The sequence below is a fragment of the Bubalus kerabau genome, chromosome 1, assembly GCF_029407905.1.
Source record: "Bubalus kerabau isolate K-KA32 ecotype Philippines breed swamp buffalo chromosome 1, PCC_UOA_SB_1v2, whole genome shotgun sequence".
NCBI classification, from domain to species: Eukaryota; Metazoa; Chordata; class Mammalia; order Artiodactyla; family Bovidae; genus Bubalus; species Bubalus kerabau.
Window position 1 is genome coordinate 59,398,586 of NC_073624.1, and position 11,866 is coordinate 59,410,451.

The 11,866-nt window shown below is 39.7% G+C and overlaps 1 protein-coding gene and 1 non-coding gene across 3 annotated transcripts; both read right to left on the bottom strand.

Annotated features, from left to right (window-relative positions):
* Nucleotides 1-5,146: 5,146 nt before the first annotated feature.
* On the bottom strand, nt 5,147-11,438 carry SLC25A3 (solute carrier family 25 member 3). Of its 2 annotated transcripts, none has more exons than XM_055576524.1 (8): nt 11,285-11,438; nt 10,888-11,048; nt 9,157-9,278; nt 7,732-7,911; nt 6,794-6,975; nt 6,145-6,317; nt 5,567-5,677; nt 5,147-5,488 (listed from the first exon to the last, which is right to left on the bottom strand). In XM_055576524.1, the coding sequence occupies exons 2-8, from the start codon at nt 11,042-11,044 to the stop codon at nt 5,328-5,330; spliced, it is 1,086 nt and encodes a 361-aa protein (XP_055432499.1). In that variant the 5' UTR covers nt 11,045-11,048; nt 11,285-11,438; the 3' UTR covers nt 5,147-5,327. The 2 variants fall into 2 exon arrangements, with proteins under 2 accessions (XP_055432499.1, XP_055432495.1); XM_055576520.1 differs by lacking the exon at nt 9,157-9,278 and adding an exon at nt 9,435-9,559.
* On the bottom strand, nt 6,389-6,636 carry LOC129642626 (small nucleolar RNA SNORA53). Its single transcript, XR_008709881.1, has one exon. It is a non-coding gene; the product is annotated as a small nucleolar RNA SNORA53 (small nucleolar RNA).
* Nucleotides 11,439-11,866: the final 428 nt, after the last annotated feature.

The window sequence follows — 11,866 nt, forward strand, 5'->3', positions numbered from 1 at the left end:
CTCATGCATTTACATGCATGCATGCATGCATACTAAGTTGCTTCAGTCCTGTCCGAGTCTTTGCGACCCTATGGACTATAGCCCTCCAGGCTCCTCTGTCCGTGGGATTTTCCAGGCAAGAATACTGGAGTAGGTTGCCATGCCCTCCTCCAGGGGATCTTCCTGACCCAGGGATCAAACCCAAGTGTCTTATATCTCCTGCATTTGTAGGCGGGTTCTTTACCTCTAGCACCATCTGGGAAGCCCATGTATGTGTACACACACACACAAATGTACACACACTCATGGTCTGCCAGTCTAGCACTGGGAAATCAAGATGAGGCAGGATCTGAATGTCCACTTGCTCTCACTGACTGCCAAGGAGCATGGTATGTGAAGTGGGGTCTTACCTGGAGAACTGTCCATCAGGATCAGGGCTGTAACATGCATTATCCATTTAGTCAGCAAAACCATCAATAGAAAAGTCACAACCACCAGGGAGCTACAGGAAAAGAATCATGTAAGCCCTCCTGGGTCTTCGTGGCTTTAGGACCTAGGGAAAGGGCACCTAAAATGAGGTAGGGAAGTGGCAACTAGAGTAGGGTTTGGGAGGTGGGGGCAGCGTACATTTCAGAGGGCTTGCCAAGTCTCATACAGAAGCTGCCCCAAAGCAGCAGAACTCATGTGTGGTGTTGATGTGACCAGAAGTGGCCAAAGCAAAGAAGGTAGTTCTAACATTTAAAATAGCATTACAGGTGACTTCTCTGGTGGTCCAGTGGTTAAGACCTCACCTTACAATGCAGGGAGTGAGGGTTCAATCCCTGGTCCGGGAGCTAAGATCCCACATGCTTCCTGGCCGAAAAACCAAAACATGAAACAGAAGCAATATTGTAACAGATTCAATGGACTTTAAAAATGGTCCATGTTAAAAAATAATTAAAACAGCATTACATTAGCATGAGAAAACCCAATCTCATCTATAGGGGTGGAAAATAAATCAGCGGTTGCCTGGGAAATATAGCTTTTTGGAAAAGCAAATTGAGGGGTGAAGGATATTTATTACAATATCTTGATTGCAATGATGGTTTCATAGGTATATACTTGTGTCAAACTCATCAAATTGTACTCTTTAATAAATATGTGCAGTTTATTGTATATCAGTTATTCCTCCAAGAAGTTGTGAAAAAAAAAAAGGTACAATACAGGGAATTTCCTGGTCCAATAGTTAGGACCCCATACTCTCACTTCTAAGGGCTGGATTCAATTCCTGGTCAGGAAACTAAGATTCCACAAGCCCAATGGCACAGCCAAAGAAAAAAAGTACGATGTAATAATCTTAAAAACAAAAATCACCCACAAACATTAGCTTCAGTTTCAAATGCCTAGCATGAACAGTATCTACATGTATACAACTAATTACTTCAAAAAGATGTTTATGGATTTTTTTCCTTCCAGTTTTACTGACATATATTCAACATGTAGTACTGTATGTTGAAGGTGTACAGCATAATGATTTGACTTACGTCATGAAGTGATTGCCACTTTTTAGTGACCCTAATTACCTCATGTAAACATAAAATTAAAGAAATAGAAAAATACATGTTTTTCCTTGTGCTGAGTACTCAGATTTACTCTTTAACTTTCATATATAACATACACCAGTTAATTGTATTTATCATGTACCTTATATCCCTAATATAAGTGTGTACCATTTGAATACCTCAATCCAATCCCCTCTTCCTACCCCCCACCACCACCCCCCATTACCAACAAATCTGATCTCTGACTTTGTTTTTGAAGTAGAATTAACCTGCAAAACTACATACGTTCCAGGCCCACAACATAGTGATTTAATTTTTCTATATATTTCAAAATGCTCACTGTAAGTCTAGTTCCTTCCATCACCATACAGATTACATTTTTATTAACTATATTCCCCACCCTACATTTCATACCCATGACTCACTTTGTAACTGGAAGTTTGCACCTCTTATTTAATCTCCCTCTTAGTTCTCTCCACTGCCTGCCAACTCCATTCCGTTTGTTTAGTCGCTAAGTTGTGTCCAACTGTTTTGTGACACCAAGGACTGTAACCTGCCAGGTTCCTTTGTCCACAGAATTTCCCAGACAAGAATACTGGAGTGGGTTGCCATTTCCTTCTCCAGGGGATCTTCCCAGCCCAGAGGTTGAACTCATGTCTCCTGCATTGGCAGGCAGGTTCTTTACCACTAGGGCCACCTGGGAAGCCCTTCAGTTATAGCCAACCTGACTGTTGCATGCATGGCACTTTAAGAGTCTGTAAAAAAAAAAAGTCTGTAAAAACCACTCATGAAAACCTTAGTTGCTTTCTAGGAAATTCAAGTCACCAAAGATACAAGAACCGTATCAATGGTGAGATCAACATCTCCTATAACTTCTGAGGATGTGAAGTCAAGGCTGCCATGCAAAAGAGAAAATGATTCAACAGGTAATACCTGAGGTAAGAGCTGTTTCAGTTCAGTTCAGTTCAGTCGCTCAGTTTAGGAGTAGCTAGTTATTAAGATATCTCATTTGATATATCAGGAGAGGCACTAGATTCATCAAAGCTTGAAATCAATTTCTTATCCATGTTGTATCTGGGATTTTTAACAATTATTTTGTGAATTATCTTACAAATAATAAAAATATTGTGTAAAAAAATTACATAATTTAACTTTAAACTTTTTATTTTGTATTGGGGTATAGTGTATTATTAACAATGTTGTGGTAGTTTCAGGTGAACAGCAAAGGAACTCAGCCATATATATACATGTATCCATTCTCCCCCCAAACCCTTCCCATCCAAGTTGGCACATAACATTGAAGATTATATAATTTATACTAAAGAAACAACATATAACTCTTAATTTAGCAGGAAGACTGACTGCCATGCACCAAACTTGAATATTGTGGACACTCCTCAAATGGCATCAAAACAGTTCATCAAACTTTCACAAGATACAGATTTGGTTAAACTGTAACTTCAACTTCATTGTATATATCACTAAAAACCAAAGTCACTCAGTCATGTCCGACTCTTTGCGACCCCATGGACCATATAGTCCATGGAATTCTCTAAGCCAGAATACTGGAGTGGGTGGCCTTTCCCTTCTCCAGGGGATCTTCCCAACCCAGGGATAGAACCCAGGTCCCTGCATTGAAGGCAGATTCTTTACCAGCTGAGCCACAAGTATAATTCAGCAAAAATCAGACTTTCTTATAATCCAATTAAACTAGTAATCATATATACTCATTCCACTGGGTGCTACTTTGTGGAACTGAAGTTTTCTTAAAACTAAATGTGAGAAAACAATGTTATTAAAATTTCCTTATTAGAATATTTTCAGCATGAATCAATTTTAAAATATAAAGTGGAAATTCATATTTTAAGTGGTCATTTTAATTGAATTTTGATGAAATGGTTTTACCTTAGTAATAGCTCTGAAGTATCTCAACTATAAATAGCAAGTAATTCTTGACAGCTTGAACACAGCATACTTTATGTCAATATCCACAAATAAAACCTATTGCCTCTCTTGAAAATAAACACTTGAATCCCACAAGGATGGCAGTGGAAATCCATCTCATGGTGAAGTTTGGCTGAACCACATACCCTAAATCCACAGTCCACCTTTGACTGGCCATACACATACACACACACACACAATATTCATACATATCCAGTCCCACAGGCTCTTAGAATGTAACTGATCCTCCTCCTAGAAAGAGGTGGAGTCAGTGTTCCTTTTCTTTGAAGCTGGGATTTGACCTTATATGACTTCAGGTGATCAAGAGTATAGTGATCACCTTGACCAGGTACCTGCTGACCAAAGTGATCACTTTCAAGGCTAAGTCCTAAAAAAGACCCAGCTTCAGAGTCCTGAAATAAGTCCAGCTGCCTTTCAAGGAAAGGCTCAGCCACTAATAGGGAGATACTCAAAGAATCTCTCCTAGCCTGGATGTCACAAACCCTTTGGAGAGGACCCCAGAGCTACCATCTCACTTAACTTCAGGAGAAACCCAGAAGCAGAAGGGTCCAACAGATGCTCCAGAATTGCTGACCCACAAAAAGCTTGAGATCATATTGTCTCTTGCAAATATATTTCAGATGATTCGTCACACAACAGTAACTGATGCACACTGGTGACACCAACGGTCACAGCCGTCATTGCTTGAGCTCAGACCGCAGCTCTACCTTTTGACCGTTTGGTCCAAATTTATAAGCATAACCCTTCCCCTTCCTCTGCAACACAGGTAAAACCAAGACCGGAACCTTAAACTAAACCTGGTGATGATAATATACAGAAGCTTAACATGCAGGAAGATACACTTGTTTTCTAAACTTAGTTCACTGATCCTTATTACATGGGTTTGTAGTGAGAACACTTCTCTTGCTGTTTAGACTGCTTTAGAAGTTTTTTCCTGAGGTCCCATCTGCATAATTTACATAGGGGCTGCAAACTCAGATTACTATACCCAAAGGCCTCAAGGTAAAAGGTAATCAGACTTGAAAACAATTCCTAGCCAAATACAAGGGGAAACTTAGTAGTTCTTAGAAAAATCAGTTTGGGTTTAAATCAAATTTCAGATGTGTGAATATATAAAGTGCTGCTTTCTCAAGAGCATTCACCCACTCTAGTTCTCAAGTAAGTACCTTTGTGAAAAACTAACTGAAAATAGTTTAAGGTAAACTTTCTGTAACTCAGAAAGTCAGATTTGTGCAAGGACTATTAAGTTACCTGAAATACTTTCCAGCTATCAATAGCTCTGGTGTTTTAAAATCTATCATTCTAAGAATTAGCCTAATTTAGATTAAATTATTTTACAAATAAATAAGGATTAGTAAACAGATTAGGATTTTTAAAAGTATACTAAGTGTTGCAAAAATTTGATTATATACTGAAATGTGGTCAAAATATAACTATAAATGAATATTTATCCATATTCACATTTAACAGTTTAGGGCATGGTTCTTAAAAATGTAAGAACTCTCTCGAGTGACCAAACTTGAGACATATGACAACTTACAAATAGGGATCACAGTATTCAACCAACAGTAAATTATTTTCCTTGAGGTTTTAATGTATGTGTAATTCTTTCCACCTTAGAATTCTTTAGCTTTAAAAATAATTATCAAATCACAGACAAATCATGTACAGTTGGGTTTATTTCCACATTAAGTTTGAAACTCTTGCTTTTGACAAGAGTACTACAGTAATTATATTAGGAATAGACAACTTCCTACACTGTCAAATATATAAAAGTTCCTTCTGCATTTTCCTCAAACACTGATCAACACGCAGATTCAGTCCATATTTGCTTTCATTTATCTACTGAGTGTACCCAAGCTTTTTCTTCAGAGATTCTGGCATCTCAGGTGGAGGAGGGCGAGGGAGCCTGAAGTAGACCTTCACAGAGTCATAGATAAACCACTGTAGTGCAGTCAGAGTGCCGATCATGATGATACGGGCAAAGAGTCCCTTCCATACACCTGGATAAAATAAGATGTAAGTGAAAAATATACTCCCAAGTGTTACTCTTTCTTTAGAGGGGAGGAAACAAATCCTACCTCTAAATCCAAGCCTCTTCAGGACCTGAGAGGCACTGCTACCCTTCTCTTTATTCAACACTGACACCACGGAATCAGCAGGGTGAGAAACAATGGCACAGAAGACTCCAGCTGAAAAAAGTCAAGACAAATGACCCATTACAGAGTCAATTAAAAAAACTTTTCACACGATAGCCGACAACCTTTCCATGAGTAGTAAAATTTTGTTTTTTTAAAAAACCACATTTTAGAGTGAGAGTGACAAATTAATTAAAAAGCAGTCTACCCTATGTATAACAGAACCATCCCGCAAGTTATATTCAGATTTTAACCAACACTTTCTCTTGTATTAAAAATTTGTTCTTGGAAAAACTAACAAAAAAAGGTGTAGCGGTGAAGTCAATACACTCCCAAGTTTAATTATGACATGCAAACCACAAAACAGTTATTTTAGGAACTAATTAGCAAGTATTTATGAGTATATCAAATGCAATGGAAAGGTAAAACTTCTTTGGAATATTTTTCCCTCACAAAAGAAGTCAAGAATGGAACTGATTCTTTGTTCTTAATTTCACAAACATGTTCTAAGTAGTTCATACCTATGTAACCTGCCACAAATGTGACAACCAGCTGCTCTGGCTTTGAACATTCACTTCGGGGCTTGGGAACCACAAACTTGTACAATGCTTCAACAGTACGTTCAAAGCAGGCAAACTTCATCATGGTGTATGGTATCTGCCTCATCCAGAGAGGAGCAACCCCCTTGTAGAACCTAGGAAATCAGAAGACTTATTTCACTCAATTGCACATATTCATCTAGCAGAGTTCTTCATTACTAACAGAAGTGTCCGCACACCAGTCGAGTCCTGATAGTAAAAAATGGCAGCACAATTGCATGTCATTTCTATCAGAACCTAAGACTAACATGCAGGTATATTTATCTTACATGCCAATGACTCAAGCACCTTTGACTATACAACCAAAAAAGTTGCTGGATGTTTCTTTGACTGGAACTACAAGAAACCAGAAGTTTACAAGTAGAACTCAGCTCAAGACTGGCATCCACAAAGGTGGATCTAAGGAAGCATGTGTGGCCTGACCATATGCCAAGTCTTAACAGTGAACACAGATGACAGGAATTCTAACAAGGGTACTTTCCAACCCCCAAGTTGAGAGTTAATGTGCTAACAAATACAGTTTTCTCAAATGAGTATTTTATACTACATATTTAGGCAAATGTTTACTTACGCCTTTAAGCCTTCTTCCTTATACATTTTGGGAGCTGCATCCCTCAGAGTGTTAGCATAACCTGGCTGGGTTTGAATTCGAACCTTAGCAGCTTCCATAGGAGCCAGAGCAATGTCAGCGAAGAATTCAGCACTGGCAGAGGCAGCCAAATACAGTGATGTGCGCCACAGATAGGCATTCTCCTAAATGAAGAAACACGAGGAACATGAATTGCTGTTGCATGGGCTCTTCTCAGTAAGAGACAGTTCTAGAAAATGGCTAAATTTCAGGTATTTTAAGTGTTTCTCTATCACACAGTCCACAGATAACACACAACACTGAATACTTCTCAGTATTTAGTGTTTACTTTGGACACCAAGGAGATCCAACCAGTCCATCCTAAGGGAAATCAATCCCGAATGTTCACTGGAAGGACTAATGCTGAAGCTGAAACTCCAATACTTTGGCCACCTGATGCAAAGAACTGACTAATCTGAAAAGACCCTGATGCTGGGAAAGATTGAAGATAGGAGGAGAAAGCGACGATAGAGGATGAGATGGTTGGATGGCATCACCAACTCGATGGACATGAGTTTGAGCAAGCTCCGGGAGTTGGTGATGGACAGGGAAGCCTGGCGTCCGTGGGGTGGCAAAGAGTTGGACACGACTGAGCAACTGAACTGAACATCAACCATAGTACACTGTGAATATTTTTAAACTCAAATCCAACTTCCTTGGAAAGCAGCACAGCATAAAAAACAAGCACTGAAATCTTACGAAATGCAGTTTATCTTATCCTGTCTGTATTAAAATAGCCTTATGATTTGAAACACATTCACTCTTTCTGAGACTATTTCCTCAGCTCTAAAATAAGGTGGACCAAACAAAGAAGATGCTTTTTGGTCTTACCCTTTAAGTTAAAAGCTTAGGACTTTCCATTTCAAAGTTAAATTACATACCTCTCCAAGCATGTTGCTGTACAAAACTTTGAAGACTTCATAAAAGCCAAACTTGCAGAGTCCCTGCAGGGAGTAGCCAATGAAAGTCGGAGCCCATCCTTTGGCCAAACCACGAAAACCATCCTCTTTGAGTGTAATTGAAAATCCATTAAATATGCCCTTGTACTTTTGTGGGTCCACCTTTACATAAAACGAGAAGAAAAAAAGTTAAATGTACCAAAGGAATAACCCTTCTCATAGATAATTTTGTTATTAGTTTTTTCTTTTGGTTTTTATATAATCTCTAGTAACTATACAAAGTTAGGTAAATAAGTTCACTCCATGTTATCCACTTAATGTCTATAATTATCTTTGTAAATGTAACTTTTTGTACATTAAAGTCTAGCTTTCTTTCAGTGAGACTTAAGTCTTAGTAGGTTATTAAGAGAATAAAATTCCTATAAAAATACATAATAAAACTGACACTTTAAGAGATTTTTCCACCAACCAACTCTTCTAACCACTTAAAAATTAGTCTTAAAGCTACTTTATAAAATCTATCCTGTCTACATCCCTGAAATATGCTGGTTCATTAATTAGTTTTGTGAACTTAAGACAATCAAATTAAATACAAATTAAAAAGGTACATCAACATAATTCTCTTTTCACTTAAGTTCACTTTGAGACATGCATAAAACACTCTAGCAAAGGGATACTTAATATTCACTCGATTAACTAACAGAGGTAAAAATCTTATCTATTTCTGCCAGTACTATAAGGGCTGATATACATACATCACCTTCCTCTCCCTGCTAATATTTCACCTTCCTTTCTCTTTTAGGTAAGTAGACTTCTAATCCTGTTTGGGACAAATTAATTTTTGATGTTTGATTATTTTTGTTTCAATAATCCTAATTAAGACATTTTAATTGTAAAAGAAAATCTTTTACGTAAGTACGCAAGAAGCTTTGCCCACAAATTTTAAATACTCAAACACTGTCTTTTTTTTTTCATCTACAGTGTTCTCTGCCTTGATCTTATCAATAAACAAGAGCTATGAAGTCACATCATACAGTGCACAAAGAATGACAGCCTGCTCTGACACGTAACTGCTTATAAAATGCTATTTGGACGTAATTGCTTATAAAATGCTATTTGGAGCATTAAAAATCAGCAGGCCTTTAAGAACTCTAGGCAGAATAAAGCCCAGCAGCAAAAAAGAAAAAAAAACAAACACATAGCTTTATCTTAAAAGAGGTATTTTTTGGATTTAAAATACTAAAGTAAAAATCTTACTGAGTAAAAGAAATTTGAGTTTGGTTTCCTACTAAAATTTCTGGCAGTTGTAATGTCTTCAAATTCTTCTCACTTGTCAAGTCCTTTAATATTATTTGGAATTAAGTCATACACAAAAGAGATGTTCAGTGTTGTCATCTCAATACAAACCTGCATACGGCATTTCACTAAATCCAGAGGAACAACAGCAGTGTGTGTCAGACCACAACTTAAGACCCCGCCAAAGCCACACAGTGCATAAAACTTCGCGGAGCCATATTCACAACTGTACTCTGTAATAAGACAAGACACACCATGCATTTTAATATAATACTCATGTTACTGGTTATCAACTTACCTCCTGGACAGTTAGGTTTCCACACAGCTTGTTAGTAGTTAACAGCCATGCTTCAACAATGTTTTATTTAGTCCAACATGCAAAAACAAACCTGCATCCTGCATTTAACCAGATCTAGAGGAACCAATGCTGTATGTGTTGTGCCACAGCTAATAATTCCTCCAAGTCCACAAAGGATAAAGAATCTGCCAGATCCATAGTCACAGCTATACTGCTCTGTTTGATTGAAAAAAAAAAAAATCAAATAAGTATTTCTTCAGAGATGACTAAGGCCATGGAAATGCAAGAGAAACTACATTTCCTTGTGAAAAAGTACAATCACAACTTAACAGCTCTGGCCATGGTTTACAAGTAAACAAAGATAATTTTCCACCTGGTGTGAACACAAAATCCACTGCCAAAATTAAAACAATTGTTTAAAGATTATGAAGGTTCTTATCTGTGAGATACTATCCCTCTCTCATTATGCCATATTAATTTTAAAGATAGTTTTCTACATCATTAATAGCTCTTCCAATTAAAACCAAACTTCAGATTATTAATGGCTGATAAGAACACATTTCTGAAGTACAAATCAAACTCAAATCGTGTAAAAGCTTGCAAACCTCTTACCCCAAACACTAATCAATACTATTCCCAATTATGGATTCCTATAGTGTAAAACTAGATAAGCAAATTTCTCCAGTCAAATACATTTACTACACAAATGACCACAGATTTAACTTTCTACATTGAAGGACCAATTGATCATGTAAAGGTTTTTTATCCACACTAAAGAAAGAACAGAACAGAACAGAAAGGCATACATTATTTTTTAAAATCTTCATACAGTTTACAAGTGCAAGGTAGGTAATATTTCCAGTACTCTTCCTGCAATTTGGTTTTCAAGTTTCTCTGTATATACACTCCACTGGGATTTAAAACACAAAGGATTAAAGTTGTTTCTCAACATCAAGAAAACCGAAAGAGACGATCAAAAGTATTCCTATCAACTACTATCTCCTTTCTATGGTCTCTCTGGGGCTACAGATCAGGAGCATTAAAAAAGTCTCAGTTATCTCACAGAGCTTGTGTCAACTAGTTTTAGACCCCGGGAACACCCAAGGGAGGGAATAAAGGAACAACTAAGGGAGAGAGTACTTTTAAGAAAATTAAAGCAAAATCAAAAAACAGGTAATACAGTCAGAACTACTGCAGCCAGAAGTTAGGAAGAAGGCTTTACCCAATACTTAGTCAACTGACCAAGCGGGCTCACCGCGGAGAAGAGAAGAAGCTCGACACGGCCTCTATGCCTCTAGGCGATTCGAGGACGTGGAGGTCACGGAGGGAACAGAGCCTAGGCCCTTCCACGTCCTTGAGAAAGGGCCAAGGATCCAACACCCGGCTGAGGGCGGAACGGGCTGACATCCTCGGACAAAGCAACTGGGCGCCGTCCTGAAGGGCTGGACGCGTCCTTCCCTGTCCTCCAGGCCGGGCCAGGCCATGAAAGCCGAGGGGGCCACGAGTGTACTTCCCGACAGTATAGGGACAGGGTCTGACCTCACCTTCTACAGCGGCAGCTGCCAGGTTGCGGGAGCGGCGGGGTGGGCCCGGGGGGCCGGCGGGGTCGCTGCGGGGCCCCGCGAGGCCATCGTGCACCAACTGCAGGTGAGGCGCGTTGAAGGGGTTCGCCCGCGCTAGGTGCACCACGGACGAGTACATCTTCCTAGGAGAAGAGGAAGCGATGCTAAGAGGAAAGGCCAAGAGGGCTGGAAGGCCCGCCAAAGTCACCTACACGCTGGGAACCCCTACACGGGCCAGGCCTCTTCCCGTCTCCGCGCCCTTGAGGAGGTCACAACGGCCTCCAAAAAGGAGGAAGTCCACCGGGCCTACAGCCAAAGGAGCACCCCTCCCGGGCTCCGCTCCCTGCACCCACAGCGGGGAAGGCCAAACCACACTCACTCCCTAAGATGGCGAACACACAACCGGCCTCTCGGAAAGGTTGCAGCTCACAGAGGCCGAACGTCCTCCGGGCCTTTAGATCTGTGCCCTTCGAGCGTCGTCAGCGCGACGCACACAGCGCGTCACTACCGGCAGATAGCACCCATTGGCGGAGAGGAACGCCGAGGCCTTAACGTCATCGCGTTCTCCTAGCAACCCTATCCCCGCCTCACTCACCCCAGCCCTTCCGGCCCGGCCTTTGCGCAGGAGGATTCATTCTGAGCTTGCGCGCATTCCGGGCAGGGCTTTTGAGCTGTGTGGGACCGTGTTTGTGACCTTCTCTTTTTGTCCCTTCACCTTCAAACGTCTCTCTTAGAATCCCGGCTGCCGTTCTTTTCATTTAAATGAGTCCCAAAATAGTAGTCACTTAAAAAAAATGCGGATACATGATGATATATTATTTCGGTGTTAGAATGTCACTACAGTATTTTGTGTCACAACTTCTGCCATTACGGTACTTTTTTTTTTTTTTAAGTTGCATCCATTGACATTACATATAGACTGTCTTCGTCTCCCATCAGACTTTAGGAGAGTATTTTAAAA